Here is a 25,907-nt window from a genome sequence, read left to right as displayed (position 1 = left end):
GATTTAGTGCTTCTGCGCCGAAACCTGGAAGTAACCCATTTCGGTACTTCCAGGTTCGGCGCGGTGCGCAACCCGGAAACGCGTGACTTGAAGCATCAGTAACCTGAGGTACCACTGTATCTTGCTTAAAATGAGTTCTCAAAGGCAAGTACAAAGAAAGCCAATCTGAAGTCTTTGCATACAGATTATCTCAGGTGCAGCTTGTAACTGAATTTTCAACTGCAGAAAGACATTATTTACCAAGCCTTCCAGTCAAAACAAAGTGGGTATTTGGTTTCCACAGTGCTCAACATTCCTGTTCTACACACCAATGCAACTAATAATGTAGTTGACATATACAGTACTGGACATTCATATCATGTCACTCAACCAAGGTTTTACACTAAGATTAATGGCAAAAATATTCAACTGAGGCCAATGGATCTGCCTTTTAGTAGTGACAATCAGGGCTTTACAGTGGTACCTCAGGTTAAGTACTTAATTCGTTCCGGAGGTCCGTACTTAACCTGAAACTGTTCTTAACCTGAAGCACCACTTTAGCTAATGGGGCCTCCTGCTGCCGCCGCGCCACCGGAGCACTTTTTCTGTTCTCATCCTGAAGCAAAGTTCTTAACCTGAAGCACTATTTCTGGGTTAGCGGAGTCTGTAACCTGAAGCATATGTAACCTGAAGCGTATGTAACCCGAGGCGCTACTGTACTAAATTTCCAAAATAATTACTACCCATTATATATAAACAACATTTCTTCCAGCTTATAATTGAATTGCAGGGATCTTGTATTTTCCCAGCCCTGGGGTTTTGTTCTTAGGAAGAAGTGACTTTCTCCAAGCTGCATATCCTTTGCTTCTGCAATGCTGTGCGGGCATGTTACATTGGCACTTGTCATTAATGACATCACAGCAATACCCAGGGAATAACAGCCACCTCTCCCTCCAGCAAGCTTACATCATTTTATGAACTTTTTGAAAAGTTTACATACTTGTTGGCTATGAATTGCTACACTGGGTTAACACAGCACTTCCCAGAGTTAGTTTAAAACAAAGCTTCATCTCTCTTTCTCGCTATGTCATCATTTCAAAAATACTTAGAGTAAATTTTTTTTTAAATGTTGTTAAGAATGTAGGAGCAGCAGCCCAAAGGCCCAACGTCCAGTTCTCACAGAGTCCAGATAAATGCCTGTGGTAAGTCTCAAAGCAGGAACCGAGAGCACCATCATGGCTAGTAGCTATTGATAACCTTCTCCTCCATGGAATTGTTGAATCCTCTTATAAAGCCAACCAAGTTGGTGTCTGTGCATTCATTCTATTTCATATAAAAATATTGGTCTTCCCACATTATGAGGGAATGTGGTGCTGTGTTAATCAGAGCTAAAATACACCACAAAGGATATAAGACCAACTTGGGCCCCACATCTATTTATTGTGGAGGAATGTGTATTATGTAGGGGACAGTTTATCTACTATGTGGTCTTCTGAAGGCCCATGTCCAAAACAGATTCCCATTTTGGAGGGCTGATCCAGTTTGCAATGAGACTTTTGCCATTTGCCCTACCAACACTATTAGTGCCCCTCTGTGCACAGCCATGGAATTCTCTTAAGTCTGTTGAAGCTCCCTCACACTTTAAACAACAGTTATGTCTGCTGCAGGAAATACCACCTCTGATACAGCAGGACAAACAGAAAAAGCCAGACATTCTCTCTCAGCCTAATCTAACTAACAGTTGTTGTGAGGATAAAAGAGTGAGGGTCCATGCACTCGCTTGGAAGTTATTGGAGAATAGGCAGGAAATAAACATGATAAATGAAATGTACTGGAATGTGTACCTACCATTCATAATCTACACATCTGATGTAGAAAAGGCTGGTGTAGTTCGGACAAATGCTACTGTTGTATGAAATGGCCCCTAGGCTCTCAGTATTGGTAGGCACATTTGCTCATCTATGCCCATCACTATAAGCTACTTGCAAAAGTTGTACTACTGAACCTGTATTGTGCTGTTAGTCTACTACAGCACACAAGGAAAACAGTAATTTGAAGAGGCTATGAAAGCAGCTGTGATTGCAGCACCCTATGTTTAATGCATGATTTCTGTCTGTGCATATTTTGTTTTCTTGTGATATAATTTGTTCCTCTCTTCCATTTGGAAGGGCTTTAAGAGATAGCTTGAGGCTACACCACTTCTTAGAGATGTCATAAGCAATTATTTATATCTAATACTCAGCCACAAAAGTGTAATCAAGTCTCAATAAAGATGCATTACTGGCACACTATGTGCGATCCCTGTGCATGAGAATGTTTAGAGTGTAGTTTTAGCAGAACTATGGTTAACTCTGCATAATACCACATTTTCTCATTCGATTAAATGGTATTATGAAATGAAAACATGCATTAGAATCCATCAATCCTCTTGGACTTTCAGGGTAAAGAAGACCTGGTGCTCAAATAATTTCCAAGGGGTGGTTGTGTTTGTCTGTTGCAATAAAACTAAGAGTCCAGTGGCATCGGACGAAGTGGACTATAGTCCAGGAAAACTTACATCATAATAAATCTTAAGCCTTTAATATGCAACAAGGTTCATTCTGTTCAAATGTATTTCCCAGTTTAAGTCTTCACTTTTGGGGGGGGGGGCTGAACTCCACATGATATCTCCTGGGGAGCAACTTAAAAGCCTCAGATGTTGTAAACTTTCCCGCCTGGGAGCGGGCCCCAGACTCCACCTCAGCATATAAGGCTCCAAGGAGGCCTCGGGACATCGCTGCTGCCGCTTTGCCGGTGAGTCTTGGGGAGGACCGCTCCCCCTGCAAGCCCACTCTCCACCTTGGGCCTGGGAGCGGGCCCCAGACTCCACCTCAGCATATAAGGCTCCAAGGAGGCCTCGGGACATCGCTGCTGCCGCTTTGCCGGTGAGTCTTGGGGAGGACCGCTCCCCCTGCAAGCCCACTCTCCACCTTGGGCCTGGGGGCGGGCCCCATACTCCACCTCAGCATATAAGGCTCCAAGGAGGCCTCGGGACATCGCTGCTGTTGTTCTGCCAGTGAGTCTTGGGGAGGACCGCTCCCCCTGCAAGCCCACTCCCCACCTTGGGCTTGGGGGCGGCCCCCATACTCACCACCGCCACAACTCTAAGGACACTGCTGCTGTGGCAGCAAATGTTTAAGCGTGTTATATATTTTAAAATGTTTTAAAGGGGTTTTACTTTTTATTTTGTTGTACCACCAGAAACGGTGGTTTTTTATCCATGTATTTTTATTTTGTTTTGTTTTATTTTGGGTTGGGGTGGGATGGTTTGTTGAGTGGGGTGGGGATTGGTTTTGTTTCGGTGTATTTTTTGTTTGCTTTTATATTCTGTAAATGGAGGCGAGTATGAGGCTTGGGATTCCTACTGTGGAGGGGCGAGGGAGGTATGGCGGTGGGGGCAGATGGCATAGGCGAAGGGGATCGAGATACGGATATGCTCGTACCCCTTCCAATCTGCGCCCCATCCCGAGAGACGAGGGTAGGGTGAGAAAGGATTACTCACCTCCGTCACTGGTGTTGTGCAATGCCAGGTCTATAGGCAATAAAACCGCCACCCTGCGAGATTTCATCATCTCGCAGGGGGTCGACCTGGCTTGTGTGACGGAGACCTGGGTGCGCGAAGGGGTAACTGTTACCTTACGAGAGATGGCGCCCCCGGGTTTCTCCGTCCTCCACCAGTCACGGACTGTGGGCCGGGGGGGAGGGGTGGCATTATTAATCCGGGAAGATTGTTCTTTCAGGGCTCTACCACCGCCATCGATCCCCGGCATTGAATGTGTTGGCCTAGTGTGGGGCTCCGAGGTGAGCTTGGCTGTCTGGCTGGTGTACCGGCCACCTAGCGCACCAGCAGCCACCCTGTCAGGCCTGCTGGAGGCGGTGGCCGGCTGGACCTTGGAGTTCCCTAACCTATTGGTATTGGGGGACTTCAACATCCATGCCGATGCCACTCCCTCCTCACAGGCTCTGGACCTGGTGTCTTCCATGGCGACACTAGGGCTCTCCCAGTTTGTTTCGGGCCCCACACATCAAGCAGGCCACACGCTGGATCTGATCTTTGGCGTTGGTATAGATGTGATCATGTCTCCTTCGATGAAGGTGCCATGGTCTGATCACTACGCTCTGAAAGCCAGGATTGATGTTCCACCCCCACCCTGCTTAGGTGGTGAGCCGATTTGGGCTCGCCCGCGGAGGCTGATGGACCCTGATAGATTCCGCCAAGCCTTGCGGGACCTTGCTCCCCCTGGCGACTCATTGACTGAGCTTGTTGAGGGCTGGAATACCCAGCTCCTGGCAGCCATCAATGAGATCGCACCTAAGCGCCCTCTGCGACCCCGCAGAAACCGGGCTCCCTGGTTTACTGAGGAGCTCCGGAAAATGAAGCGGGACCTCAGACGGCTAGAGCGAGTATGGCGGGGTGCCCGTGACGGAGCCTCAAGAACATCTTATAGGGTTTTTATGAAAACCTACGAGATGGCAGTGAAGGCCGCTAAGAAGTCCTACTTCTCGGCCTCCATTGCATCCGCTAGCTCTCGCCCGGCACAATTATTTAGTATAATTCGGTCTTTAACGTCCCTCGAAGGACAGCCAAATTTAAATAACAATTCGACACACAGCTGTGAGGCATTTGCGAGCTTTTTTGCGGAGAAGGTCCTGTCGCTCCGCCATGACCTCCCTGCCAATTTGGATACAATAAAGGAACTGGAGGCCCCTCGACTGTCCTCGGGTCCAGTACTGGACCACTTTGACCGGATATCCCCAGCCGATGTGGACAGACTCCTCCGAGCTGGAAAGCCCACCACTTGTCCTCTCGACCCGTGCCCGTCTTGGCTGATTAGAGCATGTCCAGACGAGGTGCGGCCCCCCCTGGGGGATATCATCAATTTGTCCCTTGGCACCGGGACATTCCCAGGGGAATTGAAGGAGGCAGTGGTGCGTCCGCTCTTAAAGAAAACATCATTAGATCCCTTAGATCTATCCAATTACCGCCCAGTTTCGAATCTTCCATTCCTGGGTAAGGTGATTGAGAGAGCGGTTGCTGAACAGCTTGGTAGGTTTCTGGATGAAACATCGGCTCTGGATCCATTCCAGTCCGGCTTCCGCGCTGGTCATGGGACCGAGACGGCTCTGGTCGCCCTAACAGATGATCTTCGTAGACAGCTGGATCGAGGTGGGTCGGGGCTGCTGATTCTTCTAGATCTGTCAGCAGCTTTCGACATGGTCGATCACGAACTTCTGGACCACCGCCTCGCCGACGTGGGGATCCAGGGCACAGTCCTTCAATGGCTGCGCTCGTTTCTCTCTGGTCGGGGACAGAGGGTGGCGCTTGGGGGGGAACTGTCATCCCGCCACTCCTTGGTGTGTGGAGTGCCTCAGGGTGCGATTCTCTCCCCGATGCTTTTTAACATCTTTATGCGCCCCCTCGCCCAGCTTGTCCGGAGTTTTGGGCTGGGCTGCCATCAGTATGCTGATGACACCCAACTCTATCTGTTGATGGATGGCCATCCTGACTCGGCCCCAGACACACTGATCAGATGCTTGGAAGCTGTGGCTGGATGGTTACGTGGGAGCCGGTTGAAGTTAAATCCTTCGAAGACAGAGGTCCTCTGGCTGGGACGGGACGATATGGGATTGAGGGGGCAACTCCCATCTCTTGCGGGGGTGCAATTAGTGCCAGCACCGTCCGTCAAGAGTTTGGGTGTAATCTTCGATACCTCCCTCTCTATGGAGGCGCAGATTACAGCTATAACAAAGGCGGCATTTTTTCATCTCCGCCAAGCTAAGCAGTTGGCCCCTTACCTCTCTCGCCCTGACCTAGCCACTGTGATCCACGCGACGGTCACCTCCAGATTGGATTATTGTAACGCGCTCTACGTGGGGCTGCCCTTGAGACTGACCCAGAAACTCCAGCGGGTGCAGAATGCCGCAGCGAGACTCCTTACGGGGTCCTCGCTGCGAGATCACATTCATCCGGTGCTATACCAGCTGCACTGGCTCCCGGTGGAGTACAGGGTCAGGTTTAAGGTGCTGGTTCTAACCTTCAAAGCCCTATACGGCCTAGGACCCTCGTATCTACGGGACCGCCTCTCCTGGTATGCCCCACAGAGGAACTTACGGTCCTCAAATAAAAACATCTTGAAGGTCCCAGGCCTCAGAGAGGTTAGGTTGGCCTCAACTAGAGCCAGGGCTTTTTCGGCTGCGGCTCCAACCTGGTGGAACGCTCTGTCACAAGAGACAAGGGCCCTGCAGGACTTGACATCTTTCCGCAGGGCCTGCAAGACAGAGCTGTTCCACCAGGCCTTTGGTTGGGGCACAGCCTGACTCCCTCCTTTGGCAATCTTTACAGTACTTTAGTTTATGGTTGCCATCAATTCTGATTTTAATTAATTCTTATGATGTTTTTATAATGTTGCACTATTTTAGTGTTGTCAGCCGCCCTGAGCCCGGCTTCGGCTGGGGAGGGCGGGATATAAATAAAATTTATTATTATTATTATTATTATTACATTAGGGGTGACATGCATCCAGATTTTCCCAGACATCACCAAGATTTCAAAGGCAGAATTGACATTGGGGAGGGGGGGCGGGATTTCCGAAATGTGGCGCTTTGCCCTGGATCTTAGGCAAGTCAATAGAAAAATTCCGGTCAACAATTTTTGGGGTGTCCTGGTTTTTACTTTTTGAAATATGGCAAGCCTACCTTACAGGGGAGTTTCTCCAGCTTTTTGCTTATTTTGCTTGCCTTCTCTTCCAGCTCTACAATATCCTTTTTAGGTGCGGCAACAAGAACTGTATACAGCATTCCTAGTGTAGTAGCAACCATATTATTTTTTAAAAGGTATTATTATATTCAATGTTTTATTTGCAATCCCTTTCCTAATTACCCCTAACATGGAATTTGCCTTTTTCACAGCTGTTGCACTTGATGGAATATAACTCTCAAGCTGAAAAGGCTTTCCACCTTTTCATACCTGTCCTACTCAATTTATGTGCCATCTGAACGCAAGGATTTTGGCCCCCACCTCATCTAGAAGACTTTTGTTCATAGCTATATGTGACTAGCTATTTAGAACACAACAATTTATTGTTGATTTTTATGTTATTATGTTTCAAGGAGTTTTGAATTTTGGGGGAAACAGTTTTTAAAGGCTATATTTTGTTTCAAAGTACCAGAAATTCATTCCTTTTGAATATAATTCCTTTTGTACCATGGTGGTTAATACGGATTGCAAAAGTGCTTGTACACAGTTAAGTCTTCAGACATGTTTGAAGGGTGGTGGGAGCTACTGCTACTAAATTATGGAGTGCAAATTAGTACACAGTATCTATTCTGGTTATTTCTTTTACACATTAAGTTGCTTAAAAGGAAACATTCTAAAACTAAAACCAGTCATAGTTTCAAAGAATAAACTGGCTGCATGCTACAAAGTATCTGTGGTGAGTATCAGAAGAAATAGGCTTTGCTTGGAGAGTAAGACAATTTTCAAAAAGCAATCCAGAAAAATAAAATACAGTAACCTAAAATTGTGCACACTGCAAATTATGCCAAGCAAGCCACATACAGCATGGATATATGTAATTACGGTACATTCTAAACTGCAGTCTTTCCAAACACCTAACAAAAGTACCATCCGTGTAATTTCAGAAGAAGAGGTTGTGAAGAAAAAGCCTGGTATCTGGCCACTCCATTTCCATCTACCAGAAGGTATCCACAGTGAGTCACAGATACAACAAATATGGGCCTTCAGTAAGAGTAAGGATACATATTTAGCAATCTGGGTTGCAATAGCAACCTGTAATAGCAACCTAATCTCCATGTAGCCTAATCTAAGATTGTGTAATCAACAATATTTGTAATATTATTTGAAAGCACTGGCAGTTAGTAGTGGATATTCTGGGTGAAAAGAGTTTGCTGACTGCACATAAAAGAACAAGAGATCTTAAAAGATTTGTTGATCCACAAGTGCAAGACTCTGTGGATATCATCTGTCTGGATACCACACTTATTACAAATATCAGTAAATGGTAGATGTTTATGAATAGAGTAGATAGCAAATCTTACATCATTCAACACTTTTGCACCTTTGCACATGTAGCAGCACACATGAGGTGTATGTTATCAAGATCCCTTGCAAAAAAAAATTTACATAAGTCAAACTCAAAGGATCACTCAAGAAACATATAGGTAAGCATCTGAGTAGCACACATAATTTTTAAAATAGTGAATCATTTTGTGCAATAAGATCACTGTGCTGGAACATTTTCATTGTTTTGTGGGGAGATGGCCAAGGACAGAAAGAAAATTTGATGACAAAAAGTTGCAAGGAACATTATCTGAGGAGCAGATATTCAATGTCTTCATTTAGACCATTAGCAGAAACTAACTATATGTTTTGCATACAGTTTGTTTCCACTAATGGTCTAAATGAGGACCCTGAGTATCTGTCACTTTTTAAATTTCCTCTATGACAATTTTCATAAAGTGAACTTAGACCATAGCATTTCTGCGCAGATACAGTCAGACACAGGACTTCAGTTATTATCTGCCTACTATACATCAGTTTCATGAAGTGTAGAATAAAATGCAATCAAGCATTTTTTGAAAAAGAGCTTCATCCCATGATTGACTCCATAATTCCCGTGTTTTTCACCAACTTATTTATTATATTTATATCTCACCTTTCCTCCAAGAAGAAAGTGAATTTTAGATAGGTAATCAGACAGGAATGTTTTTAGAAAGCAAAATCACTCCCAGTTGCTACATTGTCACTGTTTATGACACGGTATTTCTTCGTTTAAGTCCTTTGTGCTTAAACGCAAAAGAGATTCAGATTGCTTAACTCAGGGGTAGGCAACCTAAGGCCCGTGGGCCAGATGCAGCCCAATTGCCTTCTCAATCTGGCCCGCGGACAGCGTGGGAATCAGCGTGTTTTTACATGAGTAGAATGTGTCCTTTTATTTAAAATGCATCTCTGGGTTATTTGTGGGGCATAGGAATTCGTTCACCCCCCCCCGCCCACCCAAAAATAGTCCGGCCCACCACATGGTCTGAGAGACGGTGGACCGGCCCACGGCTGAAAAAGGTTGCTGACCCTTGGGCTTAACTTCTATTCAAGGGTTAATTATAGGAAAATAGAAAATCAGTTTGCGGACAACCCATAAGACAGGAAATAAGGTGAGAGGTGGATAATGGAAAAACATGAGCTAGGAAAAAAACCAGCTGTCACAAAAGAGAATTCCAGTCTTGATTGCATTTAGATAAAAAACCTGCAGTAGAATTAAGTATTGTCAAAATTTTCCAGTATGTGAACTGAAATGAAGAATTGGATTTCAAACAATCAAATCTCAAACAATTCGATGTGGCCTCTACTCCCTTGGCTGTGTCAATTACTCTTTGTAATTCAGAGAATACTGAACAATGAACAAGCCCAGGAAAGGACTGAATATGCACTTTGTATAGAAATAATAGCTTCATAATGTAAACATTTACTACTATTTATAGTAGCACAAAATGCAATTATACTAACTTTCCTCTTCTGGAAAGAAAGATCTGATCCAATTGCCTCCAAAAGAGTTTTAGAGAAGAACAGACAAACTTCATGTTCACAAGACAATCCTAAAAAGCTATAACCATCACAGATAAAACTACATTTCTTTATGCTATCATTCAAATGGCACCTTAAAGAACAGTCATTCAAATGTCTTTATAAATATTCCTTGATGATGATGGTGATGATGCTTGTAAGCCATATGCAAAACTGTCATTCTAGTTAACAGAATACTTACTTTTCATGAAACAAATGCTGTTTTGACAGCTTTGTATATATGCCACAGTATACTGTATTTTTCGCCCTATAGGACGCACCGGCCCATAGGATGCACCTAGATTTTTGGGGGGGAAATAAAGGGGGGAAAATTTATTTCCCCCCCCCCAGGCGCGGGGCTGGGGCGGGAGAAGCCCGAGCTTCCCCCGACCCCAGCCCCCAGAATGGGAGCCAGAGTGGCTCCCGGAGCTTGCGGGGTTGGGGATGGGGGAAGCCCAAGCTTCCCCCACTCCCAGCCCCCAGAAAGGGTCCGAGAGCGATGGCGAAGGTGAGCGCACCTTTGCCATTGCTCCCGGAGCTTGCAGGGGCTGGTGGAAGCCCGAGCTTCCCCCGCCCCCCGAGCAGGTCGGAGAGCGCTGGCGAAGGTGAGCACACCTTCGCCATCGCTACCAGAGCTTGCGGGACTGGGGGTGGTGGAAGCCCAAGCTTCCCCCGCCCCCAGCCCCCAGAGCAGGTCGGAGAGCACTGGCGAAGGTGAGCGCACCTTCGCCATCGCTCCCAGAGCTTGCGGGGCTGGGGGTGGGGGAAGCCGGAGCTTCCCCCGACCCCAGCCCCCAGAACAGGTCGGAGAGCGATGGCGATGGTGCGCGCACGTTCACCATCGCTCTCGGAGCTTGCGAGGCTGCGGGCGGGGGAAGCCGGAGCTTCCCCCGACCCCAGCCCCCCGAACGGGTCTGAGAGCGATGGCGAAGGTGCGCGCAGCTTTGGCATCACTCTGGGAGCTTGCGCAGCTGGGGGGATAGCTTCCTGAAGCCTGGAGAGCGAGAGGGGTCGGTGCGCACCGACCCCTCTCGCTCTCCAGGCTTTAGCGAAAGCCTGCATTCGCCCCATAGGACGCACACACATTTCCCCTTCATTTTTGGAGGGGAAAAAGTGTGTCCTATAGGGCGAAAAATACGGTATGTAAAGCACAGAGATTGCAACTGTGCTTATTACACTTGAATCAATTTTACAAAGACAAAGCAGATGAGGAACGGTTCTATTTGCTGAAGTATTAACCTCAGTTAATTATCAACCTACTAAATCATTACAAAGTGCCAATGGAAAAATCTCACTGGAAAAAACCTGTACTTCTTAGGATACAAGGAGGGAGGGGGAGTGTGAAGTATATAAGTAGGTATTAGTGTGCAGTCCAAATGTGAAACAATTAAAAGAGCACTAAATCCAAAAATACAAGGAAATAAATGTGCAGTTACCTCAATTCAGAGCAACCATCAATTCCCTTTACTGCACTTAAAAGTATGAAAGCTATTTACATACAACTACAATCATTTCAATAAATTGAAGAATTTGAATTTAACATAAATTGAAGAATAAATCAGTTGCTCCCACTGATTAATCTGACACTAAGAGAGGTATTAATATGCAACTGAAAAGATATAAATGCTACGACGACAACAACAACAACCTCCAAGTCCATTTGCTATACATACACCTATGGCATTCTGCCAGGTAAGGAATACTAGGTTTACTGAAAACAAATAGCTTAAAAAAATTGTTTGCCTCCTTTCCATAGTTCAAACCTTGCTCAAGGAGGTTTACAACATAAAAAATAGTCGTAAACAATAAACAAACACAACCAAATTGAGCAATTTCCACATAAATAATAAGATGCAAGATAAATATACTAAAATGTGGTGGTGGGGTGGCAATGGGTATGGCTGGGCAAGCCAGAGCTGCTTGTTGCTGCCGCCAGTGATAGTCCCATTGGCAGCCTGGGCCTGACTCTGCAAGGCACGGGGTGACATCCTAGCTGAGCAGGGTCATTTGGTGCTGCTGACTTGCATCTAGTAAATAATGAAGTGTCTGCTCAGAAGAAAGCCACACTGAGTTCAATGGGCCTTACTCCCAGGTAAGCGAGTGTGGGGCTATGGTGTTTTATATAGGCATCCAGGGCTCCTCCGGATGACAAGATGCCCCTCCTAACAAAAGCCTGTTCCCCCCTTAACAAAAATCCTGGCTACACCCATGCACGTTGAACAATATATCACTGCACGTTGCTGGGTAAAAATTGTTATTGTGGTGTGATTTCAAAACTGATTTTTGCGATTATATTGAAAATTTGCACAGCGCTAAAACAGATAATAAAATTTGTGATGTTATCATGCAAAAATGACGAAAAATAGTTGGGAGGAGGCAAAGGATGGGGCCATGGACCCCCAGGGTCCCCATTGGTCTTATGTGATCAGTTCCATACAAGCTAGAATTGACATTCAAGAAATAGCTGTGTCTCATCTCAACAGAATAAAATTCCATATGCAGCGATTCTTCATGCTGCGCAAGTGCCTAGAAGTTTGAAGCTGCCAGCTAAAAATATTTTCTTAAACTCTGTATGGAAGTATCAGAAGAGATTCCTGGACTAAGAGGTACTGAATACCACTGATGAAATCACTCCTATTTAAAAAAGAAATTGTTGAGGACAAGAGCATCAGACACATTCTAGAACCTTTATACCCCTGGTGTTCAACAAAAAGAGAACCAGTGTGGCATAATGGTTAGTGTTGGACTAGGATCTGGGAGAGCAGGGTTCAAAACCCCACTCAGCCATGAAGCTCACTGAGTGACCTTAGGCCAGACACCATCTCTTAGCCTAATCTACTTCACAATGTTTTTGTGAGGATGAACCTTGAAATCCTTGGAAGAAGAAGAAGAAGAAGAAGAAGAAGAAGAAGAAGAAGAAGAAGAGTTGTTTGGATTTGATATCCCGCTTTATCACTACCTGAAGGAGTCTCAAAGCGGCTAACATTCTCCTTTCCCTTCCTCCCCCACAACAAACACTCTGTGAGGTGAGTGGGGCTGAGAGATTTCAAAGAAGTGTGACTGGCCCAAAGTCACCCAGCAGCTGCATGTGGAGGAGCGGAGACGCGAACCCAGTTCCCCAGATTACAAATCTACCGCTCCTAACCACTACACCACACTGGCTCTATCTACAAAGATAAAGGTTGTATATAAATGTAATAATAATAATAAATAATAATAATAATAATAATAATAATAATAATAATAATAATAATAATAACAACAATAATAATAATAACAACAACAACAACAACAACAATAACAACAATAACAACAACCAACAGGCATTTCTCAAGTTCATTATTCCGAAGGAACAGAGCAGGAAATGCCACACAATGTCTACCATCCAGAATAGCTGAAGTAAGTCCCAGAATGCCAAATTGTATTCCTGTAATTGAAAATTTGGGAGCTGGATATATGAAGCCAGCTGTTTTCCCAAAATGAGGGTGAATTATGCTGTAACCACCAGTTCTCCCACAAACGGCCTTAAATACATCAGAACCAAGAAAGATGTCCAAGCAGGCAGCTGAACTGGAAGTGATCTAGCCAGCTGGCCCCTCCCTGCATCTTGATCATAGTTTTTAATCATAGTTTTAACGTAATATGCTACAATTTCCAAGTAAAAGTTATTCCTCGTTGTCTTTAATACTACTATTATCCTACATAGTATATACCTCCAGTGGGAAAGGAAAAACAACAGATCGTATACCCCAGGTAGACAGGGAGTGCACTTTAACATCTGCTGCCTGCCTGTAACTCTGACAAATTAATAACACTGTGTATATATTTCATACATTGCCATGGAAAGAGACATGATTTGTGAACTTTCTAGTCTTTCCAAGGATTTAGTTCTGCTTTCTTTTACAATTTAAAATTCACATACAGGGATGGCTCAAAGGGAAAAACTAGTGGTATCCAATTGGTGACCTTCAGTGAGGGAGACAATTTTTGATCATTCTTCTACCCCTGCAATCCCATTCCCTTCCCCACCCCTGCAAAAAAAAGAGAGAGCCTGGTCTGGAAAGAGATGAAGCATCTCAAAAAATTCCCTGTTCTGCCTTCCTTCAGCAGAGGAACATCAACCATATATTATCATTTATGTTTCTTCTTTTTTGGAGATCACTTGGAGCCGACTAAGATTGTCTTCCATGAATATGGTATTAACGGTGTGTCTGTAAGTGACTGTGGAGGCCGATTCTATGTTTAGGGCAACCTCTGCCAACCAAATGCCTCCAGAATGATGTTTTGTATTACAACTCCCATCACTCCCAGCCAGAACAGTTAGTGAAGGCTGGTTTGGGGAAACACTGGATCTTGGTAATACACTTAACAGTATCTGAGATTTCCGCATCTAAGTTGACCCACTTTTATGCAAGAGCTGAATTGTTACTTTCTTCCTTCTTTTGGCAGCCCTTGGCAACGCTTGATACCCACTGGCCTAGGGCTGTGAGGGGGCGTAAAATTTTGGCCTCATTCCTCCCCTCCCATGGAACAAGGCAGAGTGCGGCCCATGGGTTCCATGTCCAAGTACTCTTGTGGCCCACCTTGTGGCTGGTATAAAAGTTGGGCCACCCTGCTTTAAGAGAATAAAGAATACATAACAACTATGTGTTTTAAAGTACTTGTTGCTGGGCCTGTTTGTAGAAACTGCCTCAAGCAAACACCTAATAAACCTCAAAAAATTCAGCTGTCTCAAGAGTACAGAAATGAAGCACCCCTGTGTATCGCTAAAGGTCAATCCAATTACTACGGGGAATTACAGGAAAGCATCCCACAGAGCTAAATAAGCTCATTGTCCCCAGAAGAATGGCTGGAACATCCCAAATCTAGATTCATATTCTTAGTACTGCGTATAAACTTTTGGGGACAAGTATTCACTCAGGAGAATAGCTCATAAAGCTCTCTTTTATAGATAACTCACCTTTCATTCCAATTAAATGAACCAAAAGTTTTGCCTCTGTGTTGTACTACAGTAAGTCCTCTCTACTCCCTACCTCCTCCAAATAAAAACCCACAACTGGCAATCAGCTTATGAGGATGAACTGGTAGGCCAGGGCACACCATTCTGTCTACAGAAACTAGAAGCTGTTAGCTTATGTTATTTTATTATACCTCATAGAAGTGATTACTTTGGGAGTGTATATGAACCATGATCTCACCCATCCTTATTATAAGATCCATTTGTCATTATACACCATTACTCAAAGCAACTTAAATTACTAAGTGTGATCTAATGTTACAAAAGGAGTAATAGGAGAATATCTTAAAGGACAAAGAATGAAGGAGATTTTCCAGGAAAAATATTGAAGTGCTTCCCTAATCAGCTTAGCATTCATGACATACTCATTGCCAAGAAACATGTCCAAAAGACTGGTCATCTGACACTAACAAAGAAAAGGTCTATGTTCTTTAAGTCTGTGATACTTTAGAAAATACAAAAGCTACTGGGAGGCTGCTCTATGCAGTAAACCAGAGTAGGAACTGGCATTACATGCTGTTTGGTCACTTCTGCATGGTTTTTAATGCTGTAGCAGCAAGCCATGTACCATGAGCAACTTTGCAAGGAAAACAGTTCACCGCATGGAACAGATGTCATGGACAGGTGGTTTCAACTGACCTGCACATGGCAGCAGCTGTCAGACTAACAGCTGCAACTACTTCCCTAGTTAGGAAAGCCATCTACCATTTCATTTGTTAATATTTCATTAAGCTGGCAAAAACAATTACAATACTGTAAATGCTTGTCAGCATTTTTTTCTTCAAGGAGACAGGTGTTGCGTTACTGCACACACTGCAGTCTGGCCTATTTTTTAGCTCAACTCCCAAGGTAGAATTCATATGTCTAGTTCATTTGCCCATATGATTTCCATTTAAGGAGATAGTAGGGAGGAAACTTTATGACAAACATCAAATCAAATATTTGGTTTTTTAAGGGTTTTTCAGAAAAATCTGTTTTCAGATCAGTGCGTCTACCTAAAGTTTATTATATCAGCACTACAACTAAGCATTCCATATACACACCATATACACAGTCTGGGTCCCCTACATGCTCCCAATGGATTAGCATAAAGGTAACCAAAGACGCGCTTGCCTACAAAGTGGAAGGGTTTGCATTACAAGAACTAAGCATTGGTGTGCTTCCTCTTCCTTCTCTGACACACCTGCAAGGACATGATCAGAAACTTCAACTTCTGTTTTAGACTACCAACAGTTTGATGCAACAAAGTTTGCCACAATTTTTGTGTAACCACAAGTACTTTTTGCTGAACCAAGCCACCTTCTCAAACCATGGTTTGAAGCTAGTGGTTTCAATCAGCTATTAGATATTAACAACCACAGTTTGTCAGGTTTGGATGACATGGCAAACTGTGTTAATCCAACAGAAGTGAAAGTTTCCAAATTCCTCCTTGCGGCTACACCGGAGGAAGAGAGAACATGTGAATTGGAGACACACCTATACTTAGTTTCATAAGTGTTTACTGTTTAATACAATTTTCTTCCAGAATGGAAGGAAGGGGAAAGGAAGTATCAACTATGTGGGTTGTTGAGTCTTACCTCCCTGCTATTTCTGTTAAGAAGACACATATATTAAGAAGAAAAAATAAATAAAATCCATTGTGTTGTGGCATGGCTGGTGTTCCCTTGCTTCCCAAAATGAGTTGCCTATTGTGATATTCACTCAGATGTTCCAAATTATCTTACCTATATAGTTCAGGCAGGTTATGAAATAAACTATTTTTACCCTCAGCCATTCAGATGATAATGCCTTCTCAGGATTCTAGTCCAGCCAAAATCAGGAGAGGGACTTGGGTTTGTCCACTCCCTTCCTGTGCCCCACCCAGCTAGGGGAAAGCACTGAGCTGAGATATAACTTTTTCCCATAGCAAAGAGGGCAGGGGAGTCCAATGCCAGCAACAACATACAATGAAATGTTTAAGACAACTTATATTGAATACACTACAACTGCTATATAAAACAGGTGGTCAGATGTTCTGCTAAATGAACTGTTCTAGTTATGAAAGCAATTTCCATGAGCTCTCTAAGGCCATTTTAAACTTCAGACTGACACCCATTCCACCTTCACCCAAAGTCTGAGATTATTTTTCTGGACAGCTTTCAGTAGCCCTTGAGTAACTTCATTATTATTTTTTTACCTCTGTTATAAATATCATTGATTGTTTTGTATAAAAATGCTGAATAGTATTAATATACTAAGGAATATACCTGACTTCCTGGGAGCTTAAGCACAGTTAAGCAATTTGGAGCATTACTTCTGTAGTCCAACTTGTTTTCATGATATAAAAGTAGTAAGGACTAATTGGGGGGAGGGGGTGATATCACTGATCAGAAGTTAAGCAATTTTAATTTATACTCATATTGCAAATTCATTACTCCCATCTTCACTTTTCTGAATTTGTCTGTGACCGGAAGTACAGTGGTACCTCGGGTTACAGACACTTCAGGTTACAGATGCTTCAGGTTACAGATTCCGCTAACCCAGAAATAGTACCTTGGGTTAAGAACTTTGCTTCAGGATGACAAGAGAAATCGTGCGCCGGCTGCGCAGCAGCAGTAGGACGCCCCATTAGCTAAAGTGGTACCTCAGGTTAAGAACAGTTTCAGGTTAAGAACGGACCTCAAGAACAAATTAAGTGCTTAACCCGAGGTACCACTGTAGTAAGCTCTAACATTGTTGATGAAAGGAACAAGGATGTATTTTCTCTGCAGAACTATTTTGGCTACCTAGTAACACTCATTTACTATAACTGAAGTTTAGATACTGTGAGTGTCCTGGATATTAACACTGATATAAAGCAATATCCTGCATAACTCCATTAATATAGAGCATGCAGGCTTCCAAGTGATGCAGTATTCTTCATCAGAGTATAAAGAAAACGTATGTTAGTCTCAGGCACACATAGTATCTCCTAATATGTAGTTACTAGACATCATATCTATAAGAGGTTAAACTTTTGAGTTCATTGTCTGAACGTAGTACAAACTACGTTTTTTAAAAAGGATAGTAATACTTCATTTCAGGTAGACCTCTGTAATTGTCTACCAGGCGTTCTACTGCAATTGAATTAACACCACCAACTGAAGAGTACCAACAGATATAAATGTGTGACCAATGCCTTTTCCACATGGGGTGTATTCACACAGTATGCACATTATATTCATGTAGCGATGATATTTTTTCAGCCACATTTTGCCAGTCTGTTCACATAATGCAACTTAATAATGCAACTAACTGTGATTAAACTGTTAACTTAAGACTAATGGGAGGGAAGGCAAAAAGAGTGCTACACTAGAAAGGCCATACATGTAGCCATATCCTATTAGTAGCATTATAGTATTTTTCCTACTGCAAAATATTTCTTGGCTACCAGGAGTGTTGCTGTTGGAAGTGTTAATAACTATGCTCAAATTACTGACGCTGGTATAGTTGATGGTATGCTATAAGGGATAATTAGGTGCAACTGATTGTGTACATTCCTATGATCAGAGAACCTTTGAGCACTGAGATGTTCTCCCAGGCACTCTTGCATTAGGTTGGAACTGCTGCATTACCACATTATTGGCATTATTAGCAGCAAAGTCTTGCCCTGACACAGACTCAGGAAGGCAACACGATCTACTCCATACTGTATCATATGAACAGGGCACAAGGCTCTTGTACCTTGCAATAACTGCAGACTGTAGATTCAGTGTACATGTGAAATTCATTCACAGGGGAAATGCGTTCCAAATTTGAAGAATCCTCAAACACTACCACTTACAATCAGAAGGAGCAACCCACAGACAGCATCCAACTCCCCACCCACTCATAGAAGCCCAAATTGTTTATGCACCAAAATCTGTGGGGGGGGGGGATCCATGGAGAGTGATAATGGGTATAGAATACAAGACAGAAATGCATGTATTCTGTACCCATTGAGAAATGCAGTTTAGATTGTTTTAAAAAGCAAGTTTTTAGCCCTTATGGCTGCACAGTATGGGGAACCATAATATTGGGCTCAAATTATATAGAACCTTAAGGCCACAAACTGGCCTCCCTTGACTTAATGTAAGATTCAGAAGTCAGTGAGAATAGGTTTCTTTTGTGGAAGAACATAGCTACAGAAACTATGTGAAGTCATTGCATGCCATTTTTTTTTTAATTTAACAACAGTAGAGTCTTCATACAACTATTTGAACACACCCACTTCACATTCCCAATAGTGCTCAAACAATGATCATCAGATTTTACAGCTTATTTCAGATGAGTGAGTGGACCTAGGCATAAACCAATTTTAACTATTTCAATGATACTGCTTATTTCCTTTTGTAACAACACTTGGGAGAAAGGTTCGGCATTGATATAATCTATATGCTCAGATCCTCAGCATACTTTCTGGGATTACTTGCAAATAAATAATTTAGCACTGGGGAAATAAAGTCAGGCTGTGTGTGTGTGTGTGGACACATGCAAGGGGAGAGAGAAAAATGGGTCTGTTTCCACTTGCCAGCTCCCAATTTTTATATTGATATTTGATATACTCATCGCTTTGCTATTTCAAAAATGCTGATGAACTCTGAAAAGGGTCATATGGAATGCCAGTTCATTGCAACACCCCAAAGCTTCCCGATAGACTGTCTGCAGGGAGTGCATTTTGACCTAAATGGAGCATTCAGCTGCTGATCACTGCATTTAACACAAAAAAGAAAGCCTCTACAGGCATTTTAGTGAAAGAGGTACAGAATAAGGGTTTGTTTCATTTTTTCAATAAATCCAAACTGGGTATAAAGCTTGAGGCCCAAGACCCTATAATTCAGATGATGTCCACAGTATTTGATTCATAACTAAATTCTGTCTTATACAAAAGGTATTTAAGGCCCTCATTTTATTCAGCTTTTAACCTTTTCTGATTTTTTTTAAAAAAGAAAACAACTAAAGGATAGGTTTACAGAATAAACTTATCTACATGTCCAAATTAGGAAAAATACCCGTTTTTCAAAAAGCCATCTTAACACACAAAAGCGATGGAAAATATTAAGCAGCAGAATTTCTTTAGAACAATTCCTTTGTTCTTCCTGGCTAATACTTTTGAAGAGGCAGCAGCAGCTTCCCTCTGCTTTGCTAGGTGGTTATCAGTCAAATACTATCCTATGCAGAAAGTCCATGTGTTCCATTCCACCTTGCTTTTTCCATTGAGCTCATATTGTGGTATATTAATATGAGTCTTGTTTCTTCTGTATCACACAAGCATGCTAGATATTAAGTCAAAAGAGAGAGCAGCAGGCTCACCAAAGTCCATAGCTCTCTGGATTTGCAGAGAGGGGGGAAAACCCTGTCTGCCAGTGGACAATTTGCTCTAAAAAACCTTTGTGTCTGTTAGAGGGAAGAACAAAAGGCAGAGCTGCTTCCTCTCAGTACACCAGACCCCCGCCCACCTCCTCCGTGCAAGCAGAGATTTCTCTTCTACGAGAGAAATGTGATAATGAGGACAGTCCCACAGATCTTGATGGCAGAAGTAACCTACCTTTGATAGCTGCCTCCTGAGGCTGAAGCGCTGGACCATGGTCACCTTTTTTCTCCAGACAAAGCAATCCACCAGGGGAACGGGAAGGGAAAAGCAAAGAGCAAAGAAGACAGACTGACAGCTGTCTAAAACTGTGTCAAGCAACACATCCTGCAGACTACTAGACGGGCGAACTCCAAGGGGAACCCTCCCAGTCTTAAAACTTCAAATCAGTTCATTGTTCTTCCAAAAAAAAGGAGCTTGTGAAACATGCAGGCAAAGACAGCGGGGAATGAGAGGAGGGGCAGAATCCTGGAGCTGATCACCCTTGTGCCAAGCTTTTTTAACACTTCCTGTGAGTCAGCTGTGAAGGGTCCTGACAGATGGACCACCCCCCTCTCTAGATTCATTAGCTAAATGTTGCCGCGGAACCACCTGAGCCTTGGACGGGACTGACTCGCTGCTCTAGTTAATTCAGGGTGTGGTTAGCAGGCATGTGCCTGAAGTACCGGTAAGAGGGTAAACAGCCAAAACAATCCTCACTAAGATTTAAGCAGCCTCCCTCTTGTGGGTGTCAGCTTTATAAAAACACATGCAAGATCTACTCTTCTGCCCTTGTTGCAAAATGCAGTCTAGCTTGCTCAAGCCTCAGAGGGTAGGTGGGGGTGGGGAGATAGATGGTTAACAATGGCTCAGAGGAAGCAAGACTACTCTGGGCTCAGCAGCTGCAGGGCTGTGCCTAGTACTACTGGCTACACATTTCCTCTTATTCACATGCTGAGGTCTCACCTCTCTGAGCGATCATCAGGTACAACCACACATACTACAGCAATGACATCAACTTTGCTCAACTCCAAAGCAAATTAGAGGTGTTTGCTTTGCTTCAAGAGGCTAAAAAAAGCAGCAAATGATTAACAAGAAACTGAGGTCTCTTGCAGCACTCACAAGAGCCCAGACAGCATCACGCCAGAGAAAATATTTAAAGAGGAGAATATTTTACCCACCAGCTTAAATCTTTTCACTCTGTTGCTTCAAATTATACCTAACAAAAATCTGACTTGGAAAACCGAATTCGAGAACTGGAACTTTTGACTGATGTCTGTGCCCCAAAACTCTGTCTGCCTTTGAGGAAGTAAGAATACTGTGGCATTCGCACCGCTTGCAAGTGCCAAACTGCTAGACCAGAGACTGCAGACAGAACAACAGAATGAGGTGCAGGTTACATTTCCAACTACTACACATGTGCATGTGCACGTCATCCAGAATTATTACAGCCTTTTTGGTTTTGCATGCACAGAGCACCCACATATAGTTCTGCAGCACTAGTTCAAGCAGGGTCATTTACTATGTGTTTGCTTAATAAGCCATCACACAATGGGGCCCAACCTAGACTAGGCTTTAGGCACTGATGCAATACAAATAAAGGGTTTTCAAAGCTGGAGAGGATGACATCCTTAACTCATTCCCTGCCACCTCCAACATGTGTAGCTCAGAAGCTATGTTAAGAACCTCTGAATGGGTATGGAAGCTTATTACATGGGGTCTACGAATTTGAAATCATTTAACTGAAACACATTGCATGTTCTAGAAATCTAGAATGAAGACAGCAGGGACAAATCTTAAAATATGGCTGAACTGTGTAGCCATTGTGACCATGCTAACCATACTGATTGCAAAGCATACCAAAGATCAAATATTAACTCTTCCAGAGTATAGTGGTACCTCAGGTTAAGAACTTAATTCGCTCTGGAGGTCCGTTCTTAACCTGAAACTGTTCTTAACCTGAAGCACCACTTTAGCTTATGGGGCCTCCCGCTGCTGCCGCGCCACCACAGCATGGTTTCTGTTCTTATCCTGAAGCAAAGTTCTTAACCCGAGGTACTATTTCTGAGTTATCAAAGTCTGTAACCTGAAGCACCTGTAACCCAAGGTACCACTGTAATTTAACATCCCTGATGTTAAACACATGGAAACATTTCTACATGCATTTTCTATGGTCCCATCCCCCCGCCCCAATGCTGTCTTTCCATTTGTGGAAGATTTTGTTTTAGTAAAGGGGTCCCCCCCCCAAGTTTCCTCTTTCTCCTAAAGCTTCCTGTGTCACCTACCAGGCTGTTCAAAGGTCCCACATACTTTCTGGGTCAGATTTTGAAGTGTACAGGAGGATATAGAGGAGAGGGGGAATCAGAAAGAAAATACTCCCGCTGAATCAACAACCCTTATTAGAAAACAGCAACACTGAAGAGAACCCTATATCTATTCACTCTTTTCCATCAAACATCTTACTGTATCAGCCATGGAAGCTAACTTTGTTTTCCTTCCTGACATTCTTGCATAAAAATTGAGTTCATCATTAAGGTTGTTTCAAAGATATACTGGTGATAGCTTCTTACTCCATGTTAGATTTTGATACAATCCAAGTACATACAAGTATAACTTGGTTTATACTTCACCATTGTCGATTGACCAGTTTCTTGCATTCATGATGCATCTGATCAGCTGAGTCACAGACAGGTCTGGCTCAAGCTTTATCACCATTGGAGGCATCAAGGACTGCCATCCATTCATCTCCATCCACAACAGGAGAGCTTGGTGTAGAGAGCGCAAGAGGAAGTTGCACTGCTTCTTCACTTTCTGGAAGCTTTGTGTGATGTAGGAATATCAAGTACCAACTCCAAACTCCTGCACACCGAAGGACTGGGGGGCACACACAATTTGCACAAGTTGACTGGGAAAGCATCAGTTCTTTCACTTGTTTGAGATGCCTAGCATGAAGGGAAACATCAGACCCAGTCTGCCACACAAAGTACTTTTCTGCCTTGTATATCTGAAAAGAGGCAACTTCGCCTCCCTTTCATTCAAGTACCACACAACCAGCAAGGGGATTGAGAGCTGTCTACAAAGTTTGACATTCTCCATTCCACCCACTGTTGTGGGGACTTCATACCATATCATGGTCAGGTTGGCACTGGGCACGGAGGTCTTCACTTTCTCAAATTACCAGAGTATTATATGGTCAGTAACAAAACAGCACATAAAGTTGCCATCACTTCAGCTTTATATACTGTTATAAGAATTCTAAGGTCTCAAATATATAATAAATATTCATAAACACACACATGTCTAAATATATAAACCACATGTCTGAAATAGTAGAGGAGAGCAATCCTTAAGCCATTTTGACACTCCCAATTACCTCAAATATTCCTCTGCAGTAAGGGAGGGAAATGGGGAAATCCTTCCCCATACAGTGGTGCCCCGCAAGACAAATGCCTCGCAAGACGGAAAACTCGCTAGACGAAAGAGTTTTCCGTTTTGGAGGTGCTTTGCAAAACGAATTTCCTATGGGCTTGCTTCGCAAAACGACAATGTCTTGCGAGTTCCTGCTGCCCCCCCCTTTTTCTAAGCCGCTAAGCCGCTTATCAGCTGATCCGATCAGCAGATAAGCCGCTAAAAGCCGCTAACAGCGCTAATCTGCTAATCCTTCAATGGGCTTGCTTCGCAAGACGAAAAAACCGCTAGACGAAGAGAATCACAGAACGGATTCTTTTCGTCTTGCGAGGCACCACTGTAGTCTTTTCGCTTACAAATCCTGTCTTAAGGGTGTATTTGTGTATGAATAGGGTGAGCCTGTGACCTAGATTCAGGAACTAAAGTATTCACCATCATGAAAGAATGGCCAGGCTGTCCAGGTAATGCAATCAGTGACCATTATCAGGTATCCTGGCAGACAGGATTTCTGCTGTAGACTGCCTCCTATGATGTATATATGATGATTTTTGGGTGGTCTTTGACTAAGGGGGTTGGGCAATGTCAAAAGTCTTTAAAGGTTCCTGCAAACGTTTGGTCAGGGGCTCTCCCTCCTTGGAAGGAGGGGAGGGAACTCTGTTGCAACAGAAAAATAAATATCTGCCTTGCTTTCCACTGAATCCTGCCTTCATCCATTTTCCTCTGACAGATTATGCAGTTGGGGGACTCAGCATCCCATGGGGAGTTGGGGAGCAAAGGTCAAACCCCTATTTTTAACTTCAATTCATTTATTTAGCAATGTCAAGAACACAAGTATTCTATGCTTTATTACATGAAGTTGAATTACAATTTACTACTAACCCATTTCGGGTGTAATTCTCTTGCCTAACACTGCATGGGGTTAACAGCTGCTGGAACAAGCAACTGTCTCCGCATTAACCTTTGAAGCAACACAGAAGTAGTAAGTCCAGTATAACCTGTTTAACAATGCTTAACATTTTTCAACTATAGCTTGGGAAAGGACTGAATTCAAATGGTTGATAATTAGGTTTCACATTGTACTTGCTTGCATCATACATGCAATCTTACCTCTGTGTATTTCATGATCCAAAGCAGAACTAAAGAAAAAAATTCCAGAACTTTTCCCTTCCAACCTTTTAAACATTTGAACCCCCATGAAACCCAAGTCTATGCATATTTATATGGAGGCACATCTCACTGTGTTCAGTGCTGCTTACTCCTGCACAGGATTACAGGCTTCAATCCACAGCCCAATTTACCTTTGAGAACTCTTACTTGCATACCTTATCTTCTTTTTTAAAAGACAGCTATAATATCATGAGAATGTTGCAAACATGAGCATTTAAACTATTTTAAAGTTCTAAATCACTGTATTTTTCCATGTATAAGACTAGGGTTTTTTTACCAAAAAATTAAGTTTAAAATTGGGGCTTGTCTTATACACGGGTAGTGCTGAGGGGTGTTTTCTTAATTTAGAGTTCCCCAAAATAGGGGGTGTCTTATACACGGAAAAGTATGGTATGTACTTTAGGTAAAGGTGCCCCTGCCCGTACGGGTAGGGTACGGGTAGGGTACGGGTAGGGTACCTTTACCTTTTTACCCCTGCCCGTACGGGCCAGTCGTGTCTGACTCTAGGGTTGCGTGCTCATCTCGCTCTAGAGGCCGTGAGCCGGCGCCGTCCGAAGACACTTCTGGGTCATGTGGCCAGCATGAAGAAGCTGCAGCTGGCAAGCCAGCACCAGTGCAGAACATGGAAACGCTGTTTACCTTCCCGCTATAAAGCGGTACCTATTTATCTACTTGCACTTAAGAGTGCTTTCGAACTGCTAGGTGGGCAGGAGCTGGGACCGAACAACGGGAGCTCACCCCGCCGCGGGGATTCGAACCGCTGACCATACGATCAGCAATTCCTAGGCACTGAGGTTTTACCCACAGCGCCACCCGCGTCCCTTTAGGTTAGTGCATACCGTATTTTTCGCCCTATAGGACGCACCGGCCCATAGGACGCACCTAGTTTTTTGGGGGGGAAATCAAGGGGAAAAAATTTATTTCCCCCCCCAGGTTTGCGCAGCCATCCCCAAGCTAGGAGAGACAGAGCGCTCCATCTCCCTCTTCTGCCTTCAGGGACAGCATCTCTAGCCTCCGTGGGGCAGCGGCTTGCCCCGCTGTCCCCCGAGCTTGTGGGGCTGGTGGGGGGGGGAAGCAAGCTTGCTCCCCCCCAAGCCTTCAGATCAGGTCAGGGAATAGCGGGGTGGCGGCGCTGCGCCTCCCTGCTATCCCCCGAGCTTATGGGCTGCAGGCTGCTGCCTGCAAGCCTTGCGACCCCGCAGGACCTCGCGCCGGGATCCGGGGGGTGGCACGGAGCTGCAGGAAGCCCTGGAGCGCAGGCAGCTCCGCGCCACCCTCCGAAGCCCCGCGCAGCTTCGCGCCGGGATCGGGAGGGTGGCGCGGAGGTGCCTGTGCTCCAGGGCTTCTTGCAGCTCCGCACCACCCTCCCG

General features: G+C 44.0%; 1 protein-coding gene across 4 annotated transcripts in view; it reads right to left on the bottom strand.

The window, feature by feature from the left end:
- Window positions 1-25,907, bottom strand: part of TMCC1 (transmembrane and coiled-coil domain family 1) — a 112,654-nt gene that overhangs the window by 48,362 nt on the left and 38,385 nt on the right. Inside the window, exon 1 of one of the 4 annotated variants that reach the window (XM_083492788.1) lies at window positions 20,161-20,689. The exons of the other annotated variants lie outside the window; for them this stretch is intronic. Coding sequence (XP_083348914.1) covers window positions 20,161-20,199 — 39 coding nt within the window. The 5' untranslated portion in view covers window positions 20,200-20,689. Of the gene's footprint in view, window positions 1-20,160; window positions 20,690-25,907 lie in introns of those variants that run through there. 4 annotated transcript variants of the gene reach the window in all.

The sequence above is a fragment of the Podarcis liolepis genome, assembly GCF_965112155.1.
Source record: "Podarcis liolepis genome assembly, chromosome: 2".
Classification (NCBI taxonomy): Eukaryota; Metazoa; Chordata; class Lepidosauria; order Squamata; family Lacertidae; genus Podarcis; species Podarcis liolepis.
Note: the sequence above shows the minus strand (reverse complement) of the source record. Positions and strands in the feature narration are given on the sequence as shown.